The sequence below is a fragment of the Portunus trituberculatus genome, chromosome 5, assembly GCF_017591435.1.
Source record: "Portunus trituberculatus isolate SZX2019 chromosome 5, ASM1759143v1, whole genome shotgun sequence".
In the NCBI taxonomy this organism is placed as follows: Eukaryota; Metazoa; Arthropoda; class Malacostraca; order Decapoda; family Portunidae; genus Portunus; species Portunus trituberculatus.
In genome coordinates, this window is record NC_059259.1 from 9,938,374 (window position 1) to 9,961,598 (window position 23,225).

Consider the following 23,225-nt stretch of genomic DNA (forward strand, 5'->3'; position numbering starts at 1 on the left):
TCCTCTTCCTTCTTCTTTGTCTTCTTTAATATTATTCTTTTCCTCCTCCTCCTCCTCCTCCTCCTCCTAACCCTTCAATACTCTCCCACTGTCCCATCTTTCCCCATCATCCACACACTTCTAATCCACTCCACCTTCCACCAGGTAATGTCAGCGCAGGTTGTGGAGGTGCGGAGAATGATCCATGACCACGACCAACGGCAGGAACTGGAGGACAAGGTGGATGCCATCAAGGGGGAGGCCAGGAGACTCAGGGTGGAGCTGGAAGGAGTAAGTGGAGGGTGATAGAAGGGAGCTGGTGGATGTGTTGGGAGGAGTACTGTGTGTGTGGAGGATGGCAGGAGAGGTGGAGTTAGTGGGGTGTGTTGGGAGAGGTGGAAGAAATGTTTATGTGTGTGTGTGGAGTTAAATTTGGGTGTGTGGAGGGTGTGGAGCTGGTGGGTGCGTTATTAGCAGGAGTGGAAGAAGTGTGTGTGAAGTTTATTTTTGGGTGTGTTTAGGATGACGAGAGGTGGAGGTGATGTGTGTGCTGTGAGGAGAAGAGGAGAACAAGTTTATGAAGGGTGAGTGTGTGTAGGGTGACAAGAGGAAAGGGTGAAGGAGTAAGTGTGCTGACAAGTTAGAAGAGAGAGAGAGTAACAAAGGGAATATGTGACAAGTATTTGAGAACTTACAAAACAGAAGGCAAGTAAGAAGAGAAAATATTTTGATAATTTATCAGAGAAGGAGAATAAGAAGAGGAAATATTTTGAGACCTTAGAAAACAGAAGCAGAATAACAACAGGAAATATTTGAGAACTTAGAAAACAGGAGAATTAGGACAGGAAATATTTGAGAACTTAGAAAACAGAACCAGAATAAGAACAACAAATATTTAACAACTTAGAAAACAGAACCAGAATAAGAAGAGGAAATATTTGAGAACTTACAAAAAAGAAGCAGAAAAAGAACACAAAATATTTGAGAACTTATATTACAGAACCAGAATAAAATAGAATAATATTTTACACAACCAGAATAAGAGAAAGTAAACATTTGACAACTAAAACTGAACCACAATTGAAAAAAAGAAAGTTAACAAGTCCACAATATAAAAAGAATATGTGTACTAGACTTATTAAAACAGGTTATAGGTAAAAGCCAAAATAAGGAACAGTAGTAGTAGTAGTAGTAGTAGTAGCAGTAGTGATAGTAGTGCCAAATACTAACCAGAAAAAAATGAGAAACTGCACTTGACAAATTAAAACAGTGATAGTAGTAGTAGTAGTAGTAGTAGTAGTAGTAGTGGTGGTAGTAGTAGTGGTGGTGATAGTAATGCCAAATACTAACCCAACAAAAAACAAAAAAAACTGTACTAGACCAATTAAAACAGGCGACGGTGAAAGCCACGTAGGAAAGAGCAACTGTGTGATGAAAGAAGCTATTTTTGTCAAAGCAGTAGCAATAGTGACAAATACTCATGGAAAAAAAAAAAAAAAACGTATTATAGAAATTAAAACAGGTTACAGAGTCGGCCATCTTCAGAGTTGAAAGCAAAGGTAGGAAAGAGTAACTGCACGATGAAAGAAGCTATTTTTTTTTAAAGTAGGGATAGAACCAAAAACTCATGAAAAAAAAAAAAAAAAAAAACGTACCATTAAATTAAAACAGGTTACAGTGTCGGCCATCTTCTCTCACAAAGTTGAAGGCCAAGACAGGAAAGAGTATTGGCTTGAAATTAGAAAACAAAATATTTCACAACTAACAATACAAAACTATGACTGAAAAAAAGAATGAAGTTACCAAGTTTACAATAAAAAAAAAAGTAGTAGACTAATTAGAAACAGGTTACAGGTAAGGAAGAGCAGTAATAGTAGTAGTAGTAGTAGTAGTAGTAGAGAAAATATAAGCACCAAATACTTACAAAAAAAAAGTAAATAAATGAAAAAAAAATACTATGCAAAATTAAAACAGGTTACAGTGTCATAGTAGTAGTAGTAGTAGTAGTAGTAGTAGATAGATATAAAAAACTACAATACAAATTTTCAAATAGGTTACAGTGTGGCCTATGTATTCCCACAGGTGAAGGCCACGATAGGGAAGAGCAGTGGTGTTGTGGAGCATGTGGCACGTACACACCACCTTTCCCTGGGGGTGTTGCTGACCCAGGTGTTGCAGGAGCTGTCGTCCATGCAGGTGGAGGCGCATAACAGACATGCTCACTACATCAGGAAGGAACTCATTATTACTGGTGCGTTTGGGTGTGTTTTAGGCATGTTTGGGTGTGTTTCAGTGTGTTTGGGTGTGTTTTGGATGTGTTTCAGTGTTTTTGGGGTGTTTCGGTGTGTTTTGGCTGTTTTTTAGTGTGTTTGGGTGTGTTTGAGTGTGTTTGGTTGTGTTTGGATGTATTTGAGTGTGTTTTGGGCATGTTTGGGTGTGTTTGAGTGTATTATGGTGCATTTAGGTGTGTTTTGGCTGTTTTTGAGTGTGTTTGGGTGTGTTTGGATGTGTTTGAGTGTTTTTGGGGTGTGTTTGGGTGTGTTTTGGGTGTGTTTGGCTATGTTTGAGTTTGTTTGAGTGTGTTAGGGTGTGTTTGGGATATGTTTGAGTGTTTTTGGGGTGTGTTTGACTATGTGTGTGTTTAGGTGTGTTTGAGTGTGTTTGGGTGTTTGACGTTAGTGGTTTATAAATTAATTGTGATTTTTAAACCTTCACACACACACACACACACACACACACACACACACACACACACACACACACACACACACACACACACACACACACACACACGTGTAGCCCCTGTTCACCTAGCAGTGAGTAGGTACGGGATGTAAATCGAGGAGTTGTGACCTTGTTGTCCCGGTGTGTGGTGTGTGCCTGGTCTCAGGCCTAGCCCAAGATCGGAAATAATGAGCTCTGAGCTCGTTCCGTAGGGTAACGTCTGGCTGTCTCGTCAGAGACTGCAGCAGATCAAACAGTGAATTACACACACACACACACACACACACACACACACACACACACACACACACACACACACACACACACACACACACACAAGTTTATAAATTGATTAACGGAATGGATGAAGTGGATAATGAGAAACTGATCCTGAGAGAAGAATATGACTTTAGAAGCACAAGATCGCATAGTAAGAAACTAAGGAAGGGACGATGTCTGAGAGATGTTAAAAAATTTAGTTTCCCGTAAAGATGTATTGAGACTTGGAACAGTTTGAGTGAGGAAGTGGTATCAGCAAAGAGTGTACATAGTTTTAAAGAAAAATTGGATAAGTGTAGATATGGAGACGGGACCACACGAGCATAAAGCCCAGGCCCTGTAAAACTACAACTAGGTAAATACACACACACACACACGCACAATTTACTGAACACACCACCACCCCATCATGCTTCTCTCCAATCACACCACCACCACCACACCACTGACCCCTTCGCCCCCCTCCTCCTCCACCACCACCACCACCACCACAACAACAACAACACTGACCTCTCCACCCCTTTCCTTCACCACGTTACTGACCCCTCCACACCACCACCACCACCACAGACCTCTCTACCCTCCCTCCTCCACACTACTGACCCCTCCTCACCACCACACCACACCTGCATCCTCCACCACACCACCACCACCACCACATCACTAACCCCTCCATCCATCCCCCCCAGGACAGTGTGGGTACGATGAGGAGGAGCTGGAGAGCCTGATAGAGGAATCCACAGAGGTCTTCACACAGAACCTAATCCGACAGAACCAGCTCGCCAAACTACAGCTGAGCAACCTTCAGGAGCGACACGAGGCCTTTGTCAAGCTGGAGAAGTCTATTCTGGAACTCCATCAGCTATTTCAGGTTGGGAAGTTTGAGATTGATTGATTTATTTATGGTTAGGTTAGTTGATGGGTTAGGCTAGGTTAGGTTAGTTCATGGTTAGGTTAGGTTAGGTTAGGTTAGGCTAGGTTAGGCTAGGCTAGGTTAGGTTAGGTTAGGCTAGGCTAGGTTAGGTTAGGTTAGTTTAGTTAATGGTTAGTTGATGTTTTAGGTTAGGTTAGGTTAGTTAATGGTTAGGTTAGGGTAGGTTTGGTTAGGTTAGGTTAGGGTAGGGTAGGGTAGGTTAGGTTAGGTTAATGTTTTAGTTAGGTTGGGAAATTGAGTTGGTTTTTTTATTTATTTATATATATATATATATTTTTTTTTTTCAGTGTTTTGTATATATATATATTTTTTTTATTTATTTATTTATTTATTTATTTATTTTTTTTTTTTTTTATTTCAGGTTTGGAAATTGAGTTTGTGATTGTATATACTTTTTTATTTTTACTATATTTTTTTATTCTTATTTATTTTCTATTATTTATTAGTATTAGTATTATTCATTTTATTATTTATTTTTTATTATTTTATATTTTTGGGGTATAGACTTTTTTATTTTATTTTATTATGTTTTATTTATTTTGTTGTTATTTGATTTTTGGGGATTTCATTTTTTTATCTATATTTTTTTATTTTTTTTATTTATTTGCTTATTTATTTTTTTCAGGTTTGGGATTCATTTTTTTGTGTGTGTGTTTCTTTGTTTCATTTATTTTTATTTTATTTATTTATTTTTTTGTCATCTTTTTTTCATGTTCAATTTTTTTTTTTTTTTTTTTTTCCAGGTACGAAATCACCATTATTTTTATCCATTTGTTTGTTTTTATCACCATCACTGTCACCACCACTACCTATTTATTTATCTATGTCATTTGGCTTATTTATCCATTCATTTCACCACCACACACACACACACACACACACACACACACACACACACACACACACACACATACACACACACACACACACACACACACACTCGATGGAAGAAAATAATCAACCGGTAAGCCATATTGATAGAATTTTTAGAGAAACATATAATTTCCTAAAGAATATTGGATTAGCATTTCACTACATGGACAAAGAAATGATGAAGAAATTGATAAGTACTATAATAAGACCCAGATTGGAATATGCAGGAGTAGTGTGGACCCCTCATAAAAAGAAACACATAAGGAAGTTGGAGAGACTACAAAAAATGGCTACAAAAATGGTTCCAGAATTTGAAGAGATGACATATGAGGAGAGACTAAAGGCTATGGATCTACCAACCTTGGAGCAGAGAAAAGAGAGAGGGGATCTGATAAAAGTTTATAAATTGATTAACGGAATGGATGAAGTGGATAATGAGAAACTGATCCTGAGAGAAGAATATGACTTTAGAAGCACAAGATCGCATAGTAAGAAACTAAGGAAGGGACGATGTCTGAAAGATGTTAAAAAATTTAGTTTCCCGCAAAGATGTATTGAGACTTGGAACAGTTTGAGTGAGGAAGTAGTGTCAGCAAAGAGTGTACACAGTTTTAAAGAAAAATTGGATAAGTGTAGATATGGAGACGGGGCCACACAAGCATAAAGCCCAGGCCCAGTAAAACTACAACTAGGTAAATACACACACACACACACACACACACACACACACACACACACACACACACACACACACCACCACCACCACCATTACCACCATTACCACCACCACCACTAACACCACCATCATCACCACTACAGGAGATTGCGCAGCTGGTGAGGGATCAAGGGGAGATGGTGACGAGGATAGAGAACAATATATACGTATCCCAGACGAAGACGGAGAAGGGGAGGATGGAGCTGCAGGAGGCCAGAGGGAACATGCAGAAGGCGCTGAAGAAGAAGTTTATCCTCGGCATCATTCTTGGGGTTGTCGTTCTCATCATCATCCTCGCTATTGTCTTCTCCGTATGTGAATGTTAGGTTAGGTTAGGTTAAGGGGTGTTTTGAGGGTTTGTGGGTGTTCAGAGTGTGTTTGGGAGTGTTTTGAATGTGTTTGGCAGTGTTAGAGTGTTTTTGGGGGGTTTTTGGGTGTTTAGTGTGTGTGCAGGAGTGTTTGGAGTGTGTTTGTGGGTGTTTAGAGTGTGTTTGGGGTTTTCAGGTGTTTGATATGTGTGTAGGAGTGTTTAGAGTGTGTTTGGGAGTGTTTTGAATGCGTTTGGCAGTGTTTTGGGGGGTTTTGGGTGTTTAGAGTGTGTTTGTGGGTGTTTAGAGTGTATTTGGGAGTGTTTAGAGTGTGTTTGGGGAGTTTCAGGTGTTTATTATGTGTGTAGGAGTGTTTAGAGTGTGTTTTGGGTGTTTAGAGTATGTTTGGGGGTTTTCAGGTGTTAAGTGTGTGTGTAGGAGTGTTCAGAATGTATGTAGGAGTGTTTAAAGTGTGTTTGGGGGTTTTCAGGTGTTTAGAGTGTGTGTGTAGGAGTGTTTAGAATGTGTTTGGGAGTGTTTTGAATGTGTTTGGGAGTGTTAGAGTGTGTGTAGGGGGTGTGAATGTTAGGTTAGGTTAGCTGTGTGTTTATTGTGGTTTAGAGTGTGTTTGGGGGTTTCTGGGTGTTTACAGTGTGTTTGGGAGTATTTAGAGTTTGTTTGGGAGTGTTTAGAGTGTGTTTTGGGTGAGGGTTTGGGTGTTTAGAATCTGTTTGGAGTGAGGGTTTGGGTGTTTAGAGTGTGTTTTGGGATGTTTGTAGAGTGTGTTTTTGAGTGTTTAGAGTGTGTTTGGACAGGTTTGGGGTGTTTAGAGTGTGTTTTGAGATATTTAGAGTGTGTTTGGGGAGTTTGTGGGTGTTTAGAGTGTATTTGGACATGTTTAGAGTGGAGTGTGGATATTTAGAGTATGTTTGAAGGTTTCTAGAGTGTGTTTGTGGGTTTTGTGGGTGTTTAGAGTGTGTATAGGGATGTTAGTGTGTTTTGAGTGTCTATGTTAAGTTTGGTGTGCTTGTGTTTGGGGATGTTTAGAGTGTGTTTGGGGGTGTTTGCAGATAATAAGAGTGTGTTTTGGGGTGTTTGCAGATGTTAAGAGTGTGTTTTGGAGTGTTTGCAGATGGTAGGAGTGTGTTTTGGGGTGTTTGCGGATGTTAGGAGTGTGTTTGGGAGTTTTGTGGGTGTTTAGAGTGTGTTTAGGGATGTTTATGGGGTTTTGAGTTTGTGTAGGGGTGTTTAGAATGTGTTTAAGAGTATCTATGTCAAGTTTGGTGTATGTGCATTTGTGTGTGTGTGTGTGTGTGTTTTTTTTTTGTAGTGTTTGTATTAAATTAGCTTGTGAGTGTGTTTAGAGTGTGTTTTGAGTTTGTGTTAGGTTTGATTAAGTTCCATGTGTGTGTGTTTCACTGTTTGATCTGCTGCAGTCTCTGACGAGACAGCCAGACGTTACCCTACGGAACGAGCTCAGAGCTCATTATTTCCGATCTTGGGCTAGGCCTGAGACCAGGCACACACCACACACCGGGACAACAAGGTCACAACTCCTCGACTTACATCCCGTACCTACTCACTGCTAGGTGAACACCACCTACACGTCAAAGGAGACACACACAAATATCTCCACCCGGCCGGGGAATCAAACCCCAGTCCTCTGGCTTGTGAAGCCAGCGCTCTAACCACTGAGCTACCGGGCGTGTGTGTTTGTGTGTGTGGTTTGATTAAGTTCCATGTGTGTGAGTGTGTGTGTGTGTGTGTGTTTGGGCAGCTGTGTTTGTCTTCCGGCTTGGTGTGTAGATGGATGGACCTGTGAATGTAAGTGAGTTTACAATAGGTATTTATTACTCTTCACCTTGTTCACAGAGACTGGTTGGAAGGGGCTATATTTTGCATGTGTTAGTTCATTATTACATTTCAAGAGGCTGTTGAGGTACAAGAGATATTTCCCATATATTTTAAGATTTCCAAGAGTTTACCCTGTTTGTTGATTGAAAGATTTAGGTTCGTATCCTGAATCGCTTTGTTCTCTCACCACGACTGTTTTCCAAGACCACAGAGATGATTAGCGTGGTTTTCAAGAGTGTTTCTCCAGTTAATAATGTATAAATCTTGTCACTCTGCCTCTAGAACTGTAACTATGATTATTTTCCAAGGCCACAGAGATGATTACTGGGGTTTTCAAGAGTTTCTCCAGTTAATAATGTAGAAATTTTGTCATTCCACCTCTAGAACTCTAAAAACACCTTAAAATTGCTCTTCTCTTTCATCACAACTACTCTCCAAGGCTACATAGATGATTAACAGGATTTTCAAAAGTGTTTCTCCAGTTAGTATTGTAGAAATCTTGTCACTGCCTCTGGAACTGTAAGAACACCTTAAAAACACTCTTATGTCTCACCATGACTATTTTCCAAGGCCACTGAGATGATTAGCCAAGTTTTCAAGAGTGTTTCTCCAGTTAATAATGCAGAAATCTTGTCACTCTGCCTCTAGAAACGTAAAAACACAAAAAACTTGTGTAAGTATAAAGAAAGCCTTTTGAAATAGTGGAGGTGAAGTACAGAAGTGGAGGACAAGAGGGAAGCCACACTAGACTAGAGGCCTTCATGTTTATTTTATTTATTTATTTATTTTTATTGATTTATTATTTTTTATTTATTTTTTTATTTATTTATTTATTTATTTATTTTTTTTACACCATGTGGGTTTCTCATGGTAATTTCTGGGCTAAAGGGAACACTTTTTTTGGGCACCTCCTATCTCAAAGCCCACCCGCTAGGAAACCCTTGCCCCGAGTGAGGAAGCCCAACCTACACTCGGACCATGAACAGGATTCGAACCTGTGCGCTTAGAGACCCCCTCAGACCCCAAAGCACGCATGGTTCCACTGTACCACGGCGGCCCCTTTGTTGCTCTTGTCCATATTTCCCTTTTGCATAAATAAATAAATAAATAAATAAATAAGATGCCCAGTGATAGGGAGAAATGAGAGAATATCAGGACAGCCACAAGAAATTAACCCCTTCAGTACCATGACACATTTCCATATTCATTCTGGGGACTATTTCTACAGCTTCAGAAACTCATGGGGGATTACAATAGTGAAGACTGTGGCCATTAATCTTCTGACCTCCATAGACCCTTCCTTATGTCAATAAAATGGTCTAATGGTACACAAATCCAAAAGGTAAAAATGTGACCCAGTACTGAAGGGGTTAAAATACTGAAAACTGTGGCCATTAATCTTCTGACCTCCATAAACCCTTCCTAATGTCAATGAAATGGTCTAATGGTACACAAATCCAAAGGTAAAAATGTGACCCAGTACTGAAGGGGTTAAAATACTGAAAACTGTGGCCATTAATCTTCTGACCTCCATAGACCCTTCCTAATGTCAATAAAATGGTCTAATGGTACACAAATCTCAATGAAAAAACATGTCCCAGTACTGATAATTGATTTGAATATCAGGAGAAAAATACACAAGGAAAGGCAACAAGAAATGATTAGACCTACATAGCAGTTTTCATATGATCTGACGTAAGAAAGACAGATTAGTAGACACACTTGTGGTTTTGTGTGACACTTAGTATTAGCAGTGACTCATTTTTTGCATGGTGTTTTTTTCATAATAAATGTATAATGTGCTTCTAATCTTGTTTTGAGTGGTTGGGGTGTTGATCATGGTGGTGTGGTGCTGTGGAGTGTGGTGCACTGTAAGGGACTGTAGTGGTGACCTGGCCTGTTGGTGTGGTGGTATAGAGTGTGGTGTGGTGGTGGTGAGTTGGTGAGGTGGTGGTGTAGTATAGAGCACAGAATTGTGATGGTGTGGTGTAGTGCCTGTGGTGGTGTGGAGTAAGGGACTGTGGTGGTGAGTTGGTGTGGTGGTATAGAGTGTGGGATTGTGACAGTGTGGTGTTGTGAAGTAAGGGACTGTGGTGGTGAGGTGGTGAGGTGTTGGTGTGGTGGTGAGTTGGTGGTGGAATAGAATACTGAATTGTGATGGTCTATTCATTCATTCATCCATTTATTTATTGATTTATTTATTTATTGATCTATTTCTATGTTAATGTATGTCCAATCAAAACAAAACACCATGCCGTGCCTTGCCTTGTTTTACCTTGTCGTGCCTTGCCATGTCAGTGGTAAGTAAATGGCGTTTTTATCTCATTTTAAACCCACATTAGCATTAAAAACTCCTGCTTCTATTTAAACTAAGTAAACTATACCCAAGAGCGACATTTCTCACCTAGAATTATTGGCAATCCTTTATGCAACATCTGTATTTTTACCCTATTCAGTTTAACGCGACTTTCACCCCATACTGAGACTTATATAAGCTTCTCCTACAGCCTCACTATTGCTGTATTAATTTAGTGTAGCCCAGCACAATACTAGTTAAGATTTCCAGCCTCCCAGTACCTTTAGCCCTTGTTTTCCACCTTTTGCTAGTGTAAGTCAGTGTAGGATTGACAGACGTACATGTGAGTGGTGTTATAAGCCTTGTGTACTGTATAAAGGTCTATACAGCCACTTGTGTTCCTCCAAGGTAGAGCTATGATGAAACATTTCCTACAATATAAGAGTTTTGTGTTGGTAATATTCCTTTGTGGTATATAGGAGTGTTACGAAGCTTTGTGTCAGTTGAGGTACATTGTGCGTAGAGTTGAGGCTTGAATGTGTGTGTGTGTGTGTGTGTGTGTGTGTGTGTGTGTGTGGTATATTCTGTACGCTTGTGTATTTGTATATGTGAATTTAAATAGCTAGTGTTTAATGTATATATGAGTAGCCATTAGAATTAAGTCCAGAATGAATTGTATAAGTTTGAGAAGTGACTTAATAAGCTTCACATTTCACAAGTCAACAATTCAATAACCCAAAACAACAAACCACCACTCAAGTAATTCAGTAACACTCAGAAGTCAATTAACAACTTAACAACACATGCTAAGTCACCATTAAGTAACCTAACCAAACCTTACCCTGCCGTACCCTACCCTAACTTACTGTACCCTATCTTTACCCTACCCTGTCTTATGCTAAATTACCCTACCTTGCCTTGCCTTGCCTTGCCTTGCCTAACCTAACCTAACCTTACCTTACCTAACCTAACCTAATACTTTCACTTATTTCAGTTGATGGAGTGAGACGAAGCAAGAACCATCAGCCTTGCCAGCTCCCACCAGCCCCCGACAGCCCTACCAGCCCCATCACCCCAGCCCACCCCGTCCCTGAGAGGCCTCGTGACCCATTAGTGCTCATAGGTAGACTAGTAACAAGGTAGATTTGCTCACTGGTGTTTTGTATGTAGCAGTGACTGGGGGACGTAACACTGTATTGCTCTGGGTGTGTGTGTGTGTGTGTGTGTGTGTGTGTGTGTGTGTGTGTGTGTGTGTGTGTGTGTGTGTGTTTTCTCTTTCTTCTTATTGTGTTTTTGTGTGTGTTTTGTTTTTCTTTTTTTTTATCTCTTTTTTTGTGTGTGTTTGCATTTCTTCCTTCTTTTTCTTATTATTCTTTGTTCATTTTTTCTTACTTGCTGCATTTTTTTTTTTTATCTTCTTATTTTGTTTACTTTCCTTTTTTCCTTCCTTTCTCTCTGTAATTCTTTTCACATTCTGTTTTTATAAAGGGAGAGATGAGAAGTGTGTGAGGAAGCTGGAAAAGAATGTATGAGGCACTGTGGCTTTATAGACAAGAGAGAGGAGTGGGTGAGCAAACTAGAGAGAAGAGAATGATGCAGTGAGATGCTGTATAGAGAAGGTGTGAGATGCTGTATAGATGAGAGAGGAGTGGGTGAGCAAACTAGAGAGGAGAGAATGATGCAGTGAGATGCTGTATAGAGAAGGTATGAGGTGCTGTGGCTTTATAGATGAGAGAGGAGTGGGTGAGCAAACTAGAGAGGAGAGATGAGTAAGTGAGGGCGCTACAGAAGAAAAACAATGTGGCTGTGAGCAGAAGGCAGATGAGGCGGTAAATTATTCTTTTGTTTTTTTCCCTCATATGTGTTTATATATTTATCTTCCTTTCCTTTCTTATCTTGTGTTTTGTTTATTTTGATCTATTTCCCTATTTTATTTCCCTTTCATATGTGTGCTCTCAAAATATTGTTCCTCATTCTCCATTTTGTGCTGAAATATGAAAGCAACGAACAAATACTTTTCTATACAGCCAAGAGAACATTACTTTCTCTTGTGTGTGTGTGTGTGTGTGTGTGTGTGTGTGTGTGTGTGTGTGTGTGTGTGTGTGTGTGTGTGTGTGTGTAATCAATGAAAAACATATACACACACCAGAAGGAAATGAGGTGAAGTATTGCACTAACGCCAGCACCTTTACATACAGACTGAGTGATGTTTTAAGGTGCTTCTTTGGATGTGAGGCAAGAAATAAGGTCGTGTAAGCTGTGTGTGTGCTGATAGTGCTTCCCGTGGTGTGCTGTGGGACGTAGTGCATTACTGGTGCTGGCCTTTGTGCTGAAAATGCTGTGAATGAACTGATCAACCTGTATTTCGGAGCACTTCAGCACTGCACCTTTTCTGCTTTCCAAAGGCTCTAGTTGAAGTTGTACAGCCTTTCAAATGGTGCTTTTTAACCTCTTCAGTATCATAATGCATTTTCATATTCATTCTGGTGACTATTTCATGATTTTATACACATGTAGAAACTTGTGTGGGAATTGAAATAGTGAAGACTCTGGTCGTTAATCTTCCAACCTCCGTAGAGCCTTCCTAACGTCAATAAATTCATCTAATCACACCCAAAACTCAAGGTAGAAATGCATCCCAGTACTGAAGGGGTTAAAGGTTATAGTGGCAGGTTAACAAGATTTCTAGATAAGTAAGAGAAGAAGCACTCTTGAGAAACTGGCTCTTCATCTCTGTGGCCTTGGAAAACAGTCATGGTGAAGGAACAAAGTGCTTCTAAATTCACTGCTCATAGTTTCTGTCAATGAATCCTACTGCTAAAAAACGTAAAGAAGAAAAGTAATATCTAACCCGCACAAATTTGCCGAGAAAGAAGACATAGCAGAGAGAGAGAAATAAAGGAGATAAAAATGAAAAGGAAAGAGCTAAATGTGCAAAGAAAATCGTACAAGCTTATTTTTTTTAGAGCTGGTTTATTTTAGAGACTCCCTGTTGTATTTTGGCAAAGTTAGAGTCGTAAAAGTTAAATAAGTGTTCTCGAAGCAGTATTTTCCAAGCGTGTATCGTCGTTTTGTAGTCTTGTGTGTTAAATGTGAGTGTGTGTGTGTGTGAATGTGTGTGTTGCATCATTATTAGAACCACATTCATAACCACTCCAGCACAGCACCTCCACTATTTCAAAAGGCTCCAGTTCAAATGACACAAGTTTTCAAGGGTGTTTTTATGGTTCCAATGACAAATGAACAAGGTTACTATACACTGCACAGGAGAAACACCCTCAGAAACCCAGCTTGTCATCTCTGTGACCTTGGAAAATAGTCATGGTGAGAGAGCAGAGCGTTTCTTAATATGGGCCAAGGTCACCCCATCAACACTATGCATTATGGGAGCCAGGAGACGGTGAGGATACGAGTGATAGCGGTGACTGACATAACACCAGTGGAGCCATTTTTCCTACACAAAGCACAGTGGAAGGTTAGAAAGTATTGAGTTTTGAGGACATATTGATGAGGTGAAAGATTAATATTAGACCAAAAGATATGATAAACAGCGACAATACCATAAACATCAATACATATCGTTAACAAAGCACAGTTCAAGATTAGGATGCAAGATAACACAGGAAACATGACGATAAATATTGATAAAAGGTGAAAGATTACTGCTAGACTGAAAAATATGATAAACAGCGACACTATCATAAACAAAGCACAATTCAAGATTAGGATACAAAATAACACAGAAAAGATGACGATGAATATTGACAAAAGATTAATATGAGAAAAAAATATATAATAGACAATGACACTTTATCATAAACATTGCTATATATTGTAAACACAGCACAGGTAAAGGATAGGATGCAAGATAACACAGGAATGATGGGGATAAATATAGACGAGAGGTGAAAGATTAATGTTAGACCGAAATAGTGACATAGCCTGAACTTCTGTGTATTTCCAAAGCAAAGTTAGGTTAGGTTAGGTTTGCATGAGAGAGAGAGAGAGAGAGCGATTGATTGATATAAGCTAGTTTCCTTCGCAATCATTCCACAAACGTATGAATATATTTAGTGCATTTACGTTTAAGCTAACACAGCCGTTTGTAAATATTTCTATCCATTTGTCTCTTCTTGTTATACTCACGTAGCTGTGTCCGAGAGAGAGTCAGTCAGTCAGTCAGTCAGTCAAGGTGTAACTGTGATAATAACATGGCGCTTTATCTTGTTGATAGTTTCTCTGTAGTCGTGAGAAAGCAGAAATGAAGAAAAGAGACAGAGAGAAAGAAAAGGAAAAGTTAGTCAAGATTAAAAATAGAAGAAATAGTAGTAGTAATAGTGATACATAGAAGAAATAGTAGTAGTCATAGTGATACAATAAATACACTAACATTATATTAAGTTTCTCTACAGTGAAGGACGAACCATTTGATGTATATATAGTAATGACTTCAATTTGCACACACCACTAACCACTAACACACATCAGGGGTCTGTAGTTACATTTAGGGTTTCCAAAGACATCGAAGAGGCTATAACACCAATAACTACACCACCAACACCACTAACAATACCAACCACACTGGGCAAACATTATATTCTTATTTTGCACATTATCCACTTGTATTTTTGAGTGTTAGGTGTGTGTATATATGTGTCTGTGTACAGTAGGTTAGGTTAAGAGAGACGAGGGGTAAAACGGAGTGTTATGAGAAGATTAGGGAGTGTTTGAATAGAATGTATGGTGGAAGTGAGGATAGGAAAAGAGGGACAGGTATTTGAGATATGAAGTGTAGCCAGAAATGAATTAAAAGAGTGAAGGTAAAAGAGGATTAGTTTGAACAGAAAACGTGTAGGATGGAAGTGAATGAGAGTACAGGATAAGAAAAGGAGGACAGGTATTCAAGATTGGAAGTGAAGCTAGAAATAAAATAAAAAAATGAAGATAAAGAATGCAGTATTATGAAAGGATTAGTAGAACATGGCAGTGTTTGAACAGAAAGAGAATGAGGATGGAAGTGAAATGAATACAGGATGAGAAATGAAATGGACAGGTATTCAAGATTGGAAGTGAAGCTAGAAAAATAAAAAAAATGAGGGTAAAAGAAGAATTAGGAGTAAAATAGAACAATGAATGAAAGAATAAGGATAAAAAGAGAATGAGAATTAGATAAGAAATGGATAAAAATATGAGGATGAAATAGGAAAGATATTTTAGGTAAGAAATGTAGCCAGACGTGAAATAAGACTAAGGGTAAAGAAGAATAGGAATAAGATGGAGTTAAGAACGAAAGAATGAGAAAAGAGAATGAGAGTTTTGGATAAGAAATGGAGGCAGATATGGATAGATAAAAGGATGAGTGTACAGGATAGCTGTTTTAGAAAGAAGTGAAGATAGAAATGAAATAAAAGGATGATGATGAAGAAAAATAGGAATAAAATGGAAAGATAAATGAAAAAATTATGTGTGTGTGTGTGTGTGTGTGTGTGTGTGTGTGTGTGTGTGTGTGTGTGTGTGTGTGTGTGTGTGTGTGTGTGTGGTGGGGCAGGGCAGTGTGAAGATCAATATATCAAGAGTGTTCCTTTGAGTGTGAAGAAATATGTGCAGTGAAGTCTTTATTTTGGTGTTGGTAATGAAAAGTGTGTGATATTTGACCACTTCTTGTAACCTATAGACAAGTGAGCAATAATTATGAATTTTATGGAGACTTTGAATAGTTAAAGTATTTTGTAAGTGTCTGTAAGGTTCGATAAGATTCCATTTGCTTGTGTTCCTAATGAAGACTATCGGTAATGCTTTGTTTTGATACATACTCGTGTCTTGACAAGTAGAGGTACAGAAGAGCAATATTTATATACCCTTGTTATCAGTGAAGAGGAAAAAAATAATATCAGTAATGCCTTGTTTTGACACACATGAATTTCTTAACATGTAGAGGCACAGGAGAGCAATAATTAGGTGTACTCATGTTATCAGTGAAGAGGAAAAAAAGATTATCAGTAATACAATGTTGTATGTAAGAGGAAAACCAACCAAGGCCAACAAAAATTGATTAAAAAAAGAGGCCTACAGGTTTTCTTTTTATCTATTGGAAACTGACAGTGGAGGTGGAAGGTGGAAAAAGCTGTCACATTCTTTGTTTTATATCGGAAAGTGAGAGAAAGGAAAAAAACAACACCATTTTTCATATTCAAAATATAACAAAAAACTAACATTTCTTCATATTTTCTTTGTGTGTATTGGAAACTGACAGAATGAAGGCAGAAAAAGCTGTCGTATTCTTTCTTTTATACCGGAAAGTGAGAGAAAGGTGGAAAAACAACGTCATTTTTCATATTCAAAATTAACAAAATATAACAAAAACTAACATTCCTTCATATTTTCTTTTTATGTACTGGAAACTGACACTGAAGGCAGAAAAAGCTGTCATATTCTTTCTTTTATAACAGTGCAAAGTGAGTGAAAGCTGCAAAAACAACAGCATTTTTCATATCCAAAACTGACAAAGAACACACAAAAAAAGCAGAAACATATGATTTAATGGATATGTGGAAGTGAGAAGCAGTGCACATGTGTCTTAAAAGGAACCGGAAGCAATAATAGACATAATGAAGACTGTATAGTATTAGTATGAGGAAGAAATACAGGCATAATGAACACTGTATACTTTGAATGTCTTCAGTACTAGGACACATTTTTTGTTGAGTTTGGGTACGATTAGACGATTTTGTATACATCATGAAGGGTCTATGGAGGTCAGGAGAGTAATGCAACAGAGTCTTCACTATTTTAACCCCTACATAAATTTCTGAAGCTGTGTAAAATCGCCAAATAGTAACCAGAATGAATAAGAAAACACGACATGGTACTGAAGGAGTTAATCTCTTCAGTAGCAGGACGTGTTTCCTTATTCTTTCTGGTTACTATTGATTTAACACAGCTTCAGAAACAAATGTTGGGATTAGAATAGTAAAGACTCTGGCCATTAATCTTCTGACTCCGTAGACCCTTCCTAATGCAAATAGAGTCATCTAATCACACCCACAAAATCAAGATAAAAAAGCATCTCGGTATTGAAGGGATTAATTTGCGATGAACTTGTATAATGAAGGACTACGTTTTATTTATTTATTTTTTTATGTAAGGAAGAGGGCCAGCCAAGAGTAAAAAAAAAAAAAAGATTTTAAAAAGGCCCACTTGAGTGCTGGCTCTCTAAAAAAGTGAAAAGCATCAGCCAAAATGTGAAGAGAGGAGACATAATAATAGACATAGTGAAGACTGTATAGTATTGATAGGAGGCTCAGGTGTGTGTATCATGGAAGCCAGAGAAGGGAGGAACGAGTGGACAAAATGAAAACTGTATGCCATTATTTTGAAGGAAACTTGTATAATGAAGAGAGGAGAAAGATAATGTGAAGAGAAGAAGAAATGAGAAGGAGGAAAAAGAGAAGGAAATGGGGTGAGAAAGAGAAAGGAAGTAAGGAAGGAAGAGTATAAAGAAGAAAATTTGGGTTACAGTACATTAATTGATAAGTGTGTGTGTGTGTGTGTGTGTGTGTGTGTGTGTGTGTGTGTGTGTGTGTGTGTGTGTGTGTGTGTGTGTGTGTGTGTGTGATAAATTGTAAAGGAATGAACTAGAATTTAGATTATGTTTTGTTAATTACTTGGTATGTAGCTTTATGTGTGTATGTGTGCGTGAGCGTGTGAGAGAGAGAGAGAGAGAGAGAGAGTATAAACAAGAAGGAAAAGAACAGTGAAATTTATATGTAGATTAATAGTTACATAGCTGTGTGTGTGTGTGTGTGTGTGTGTGTGTGTGTGTGTTCAGTTAATTTGTCAAGGCAGGGAAGTGTTGCTCAACTTGTCTTAGCCTCTGGTAGTGCGTTGGTTTCCATGGAGCAGTGGTACTTAAGTGTGTGTCTCGGGAGTGTGTGAGTGTGTGGCATTGGAAGCTGTCTAGGTTAACTGTATTCACTCGTGTATACTCATCACTCATGCTGTTACTCACTTGGAACATTATAGGGTCATTAATTTACTCACTCACTCACTCACTCACTCACTCACTCACTCACTCACTCTCACTCTCTCACTCACTCACTCTCTCTCTCTCTCTCTCTCTCTCTCTCTCTCTCTCTCTCTCTCTCTCTCTCTCTCCTCATCACTTCACTTTCTCTCTCTGTCCCTCATTTTCTCTTTCTCCCTTACTCATACTCACTTTCTCTCTTCCTCATTCACTCATTCTCAGTCACTCACTCACTCTCTCACTCACTCATTTTCTCTCTTTCTCACTCCATCATTATCCTCTCTTACTTTTTTTCTTCCATTTAGTATCATTTCTCACTATTTTTCTTGTTTCTTTTCACCTTGTTTTAGTTTCTTTTCCTTCTTTCATTCATTCATTTGTTATCTTTTCTCCTTTCTCGGTCATTTACTCGCATCTTGTTTTGTCTTTTGTCATTCTTATCCTTTACTCTTCTATCTTCATTACTCTTCATTATAATTACATACCAGTCTATCTTCATTTTCTTTCTTTCTTCCTTACTCTTTCATTATCTATCTTTATCATGTCTTTATCTTCTTCATTAATTCTGTGATTTGTTTTCATTCTAATCATCTTCATATTTCCTCTTTCTTTGTCACTTTTGTTATTGTTTTCATTATCTTTGTTTTCCTCTTTCTTCATCTTTTTCGTCATTATTTTTCATTCTTATCATCTTCGTTTTCCTTTTCTTCATCTGTTTTGTCATTGTTTTCATTCTTATCATCCTCGTTTTCCTCTTTCTTCATCTTTTTGTCATTGTTTTCATTTCAATTATCTTTGTCATCTTTCTTCATCCTCCTCTCTTTGTGTTTCATTCTTATCATCTTTGTTTTCCTCTTCTTCATCACTTGTCATTACTATTCATGCTTATCTTTGTCTTCATCACTCCTCTTATTTCTTTTCATACCAATCTTTACATTCCCTTTCTTCACCACTCTATATCATTCCTATTCACTCTAACCATCTGTACCTTTCCTTTTCTTGATCCCTTTTGTCATTTCTATTCATACTAATCTCTATCTTCCCCTTCTTCTAGTCATTTCTCTTCACACTAATTATCTTTACCTTTCCCTTCTTCATCCCTTCTCATTGCTGTTAGAACGAAGAAGTCATCAGCTGTGGCCTTAATGACACTGTAAATACATCAACTGTCTGTGGACCTTTTTATATTTGGGATGGTGTGACGACCTGCCCCAGCTATCCTTGGTGCTCTGTGGGACGGCCTGTGTTGGGTTGGGTTAGGTTAGGTTGAAGTTGTTGGGTTTTGTTTGGGTTAGGTAAAATTAGTTGAGGTTTTGGTGTGGTTAGGTGTGGTGTGGTGACATTGGGTTGGGCTATGTTGAAGTTATTGGGTTTGTTTGGGTTGGGTAAACTAACTTAGATTTGCCCTAACCTTATTGACCCTAGTGCACACACACACACACACACACACACACACACACACACACACACACACACACGTGCGCCCGGTAGCTCAGTGGTTAGAGGGCTGGCTTCATAAGCCAGAGGACCGGGGTTCGATTCCCTGGCCGGGTGGAGATATTTGGGTGTGTCTCCTTTCACGTGTAGCCCCTGTTCACCTAGCAGTGAGTAGGTACGGGATGTAAATCGAGGAGTTGTGACCTTGTTGTCCCGGTGTGTGTTGTGTGCCTCGTCTCAGGCCTATCCGAAGATTGGAAATAATGAGCTCTGAGCTCATTCCGTAGGGGGGACGACTGGCTGTCTCGTCAGAGACTGCAGCAGATCAAACAGTGAAACACACACACACACACTAGTGTAGTGTAGTGTAGTGGTTGACCTATCCTCACACTCGAGAGGGTCCGGGTTCGAGTCCCGTTCGGTGAGGTAAATGGGCAAGCCTCTTAATGTGTGGCCCTGTTCACCTAGCAGTAAATAGGTGAATGTAACTCACACACACACACACACACACTCAGTCCTAACAAGATCAGTCTATGAGCTCTGAGCTCGCTCCATAATGGGGAAGACTGGCTGGGTGACCAGCAAGAGACCGAGATGAATTACACACACACACACACACACACACACACACACACACACACACACACACACACACACACACACACACCAACCTAACCTAACCGTACCCTAATCTGGCCCAGCCAAGCCTATCCCACGAAAGGAAGCACTGAGGTGGCCAGTATACCAGCGACTCTTGATACCTTCCTCTCAGACCCTTACGCTGCTGTGAACCATGAAAACACTGCTCTAAATCATTTCCACAGTGATATTTGGGTTCATTTCACCATTAAGCTGCGGAACTACTGTTGAATGGACCCTAGTGTGAGAATTGCTCCTTTTAATACTAGTAGGTTGCAGTGAAAGGGTTAAATCAACTTAGACACTATTATGAATATATCAAGTCTTTTTTTCCATGTGATTTGATGTTTTCTTTCTTTCTTCTTTCTCTCTCTTAATCAATTTTCTCTTTTTTCCCTCTCTCTTTTTCCTGGTGGTCATTTGTTTTCTCTCTCTCTCTCTCTCTCTCTCTCTCTCTCTCTCTCTCTCTCTCTCTCTCTCTCTCTCTCCTAGTCAATATTTTTCCTTCTTTTTTTTTCTCCTGGTCTTTTTTCCTTTCTTTTCTCTCCCTTCTAGTCAATTTTCTCTCATTTTTCTCTCTCCTTGTTAATTTTCTCTTTTCCTTTATTCTTTCTCTCTTAGTCAATATTCTTTCCTTCTTTATTCTCTCTTCTAGTTGTTTCCTTTCCTTCTTTCTTTTTCTCTTAGTTTTTCTCTCATTTTCTCTCTTTTGTCAATTTTCTCCTCTCTTCTCTTTATCTCTCTCTCTCTCTCTCTCTCTCTCTCTCTCTTTTAATATTCCTTCCTTCCTTTTTTTGTCCTTTATCTTCTTTCTTTTATTCTCTCTCCTAATCAGTTTCCTCTCATTTTTCCTCTTCTTAACAATTTTCTCTCCTTTTTTTCCTCTCTCCTTATCAATTTCCTCTCCTTTATTTTATTCTCTCTCTCTCTCTCTCTCTAGTCTTCTTATCTTCTTTCTTTCATTCTTTCTCCAAATCAGTTTCCTTTCTCTCCTTTCGTTCTCTCTCTCTCTCCTATCACTCTCATTACCATCACCTGGCGGGCAATAACAGTAAGGTAACTCAGGTGAGGTTATCCCTGGTAATGACAATGTACAGAAGTGTTTTGACGTGCTACAATTGTATATCTAGCTCAGAATTTTTGTGAATAATTGTCTTTTTGTTCTTTTATATAAATATACACTGATCTCTTATATTGTGTGGTGTTTTATTGGACATTAATGTGTGGATGTGCCTTTGTTTTGCGAGTTTGATTGGAAGAAGAACTGAAGGAAAAATTGGAAGAAAGGAAAGACAAGATTGATTGAAAAGGATTGATCTCTTATATTTTGTGGTGTTTTATTGGACATTGAAGTGTGGAAGTGTGTGTGTGTGTGTGTCTTTGGAGTGTGATTGAAGGAGATATAGAAGGAAAAGGTGGAAGAAAGGAAGGAAAAGATGGAAGATGAGACAGAGAATAAGATGTGAGAGAAGAAGAAAAAGATGAAAGGGAATGAAAGAAAGGAAAGATAAAAGAAGTGTCCTTGTTTTTTAAGTGAAACAGAAGGGAAAGGCAGAAGAAAGGAAGGGAAAAGATGAAAGGTGAAGCACAGGATAAAATGTGAGAGAAATAGGAAAAGATGAAAGGGAATGCAAGAAAGAATAGATGAAAAAGAGAAGACAGGTTAAATTAATGTATGAGAGAGAGAGAGAGAGAGAGAGAGAGAGAGAGAATATTCACATACTGCATTCATTCATGTGCTAATAATGTTTTCTTCCAGTGCCACATTTCATTTTGATGGAAGAGAAAAAATATTGCACACTGATGTGAATTATTGATGGTTTACATAATAATCCTCTTTTCTTATTTATTTATTTGTTTAACCCTCTTCAGTACTGGAATGCATTTTTACCTTGAGACTTTTGTACAATTAGACCATTTTATTGACATTAGGAAGGGTCTATGGAGGTCACAAGATTAATAGCCACAGTCTTCACTATTTTAATCCCCCACAAAAGTTTCTGAAGCTGTAGAAAACCCCAAATAGTTACCACAATGAACATGGAAATGCACTATGGTACTCAAGGGGTTACATGGAGAAGAAGAAATTCAATGGTGACATGTTTTTGCTGTTACAAGTTTATTAGCATTATTATTCTTATTTTTGTTCTTATTCTTGATAATATAAAGTATGTATATTTGGAAGACCCACACACACCCCCAAAAGACACAGAGCACCATTCCTACACCAAGATACATGCAAGCCACTTAAAACACTCAAAACTAACCCAAAACACACCCAGAACACCACTCCAGTGCACCATGACACACCCAAGCCACTTTAAACACTCAAAAATAACCCAAAACATCACACAACAACCCAAAATACCTAGAAATACACCTAAAACACACTAGAAACACTTAGTATACATCAAAATTCAAAACCACTCCAACACCACAAAATACACACACACACACACACACTTGGACACTAACCACATGAAACACTCAAACTTATCCCAAAATATGCTCAAAACTTCATATAACACCTTGCAATGCCCCAAACACTCAAAACATATCCAAATACTCAAACACACTCCCACAACACACTTTAAATACGTAAAATATACCTAAAACCATTCAACACACACTGAAACACCCAACATAGACCCAAAAACACTCAGAAGACCATGCAGCAATATCAAACACACTTAAAATACCCCCAAAACACCAAAATGCCTTATAAAGAACGGCAAGATTACAAGGGAAACTTAGCTAATTAATGCAGATTAGTTCCTCCTCCTCTTCCACTTCCTTTTCTCCTTTCTTCTTCGTTCTCTTCTCTTGTTTTTCGTTTTTTCTTTCTTCAATTGCTTTTATCTACAGGCCCAAGCATAGAAACACATCAAAGCATTTAAAAAACACAAGATGTTCAGCAAAATAGTGAAGAAGGAGAGAGAGTTAAGTATCTTGGCTTAATTCCTTCTCCTCTTCCTCCCTATCATCCTTTATTTCTCCTTTCTTCTTCCTTGTACCACTACTGTCTACAAATCTGAGCCTAGAAACACACACAAACACGTAGAAATCACTAGATATTAGACAAAATACTGATGAACTGTGGGGTTGGAAGAGAGGCGCCAGCCCGGGGCTATGATGTGTCACCACCTTGGCTGTGACGTCATCAG

The 23,225-nt window shown here is 38.6% G+C and overlaps 1 protein-coding gene across 7 annotated transcripts in view; it reads left to right on the top strand.

Annotated features, from left to right (window-relative positions):
* LOC123513871 (syntaxin-1A-like) overlaps positions 1–23,225 on the top strand; it is a 33,760-nt gene that overhangs the window by 3,453 nt on the left and 7,082 nt on the right. For all 7 annotated transcript variants that reach the window (XM_045271337.1, XM_045271320.1, XM_045271306.1 and 4 more), the window contains 5 exons: positions 145–270; positions 2,062–2,230; positions 3,672–3,853; positions 5,609–5,815; positions 10,957–11,101. In XM_045271337.1, coding sequence (XP_045127272.1) covers positions 145–270; positions 2,062–2,230; positions 3,672–3,853; positions 5,609–5,815; positions 10,957–10,968 — 696 coding nt within the window. In that variant the 3' untranslated portion in view covers positions 10,969–11,101. The remainder of the gene's footprint in view (positions 1–144; positions 271–2,061; positions 2,231–3,671; positions 3,854–5,608; positions 5,816–10,956; positions 11,102–23,225) is intronic.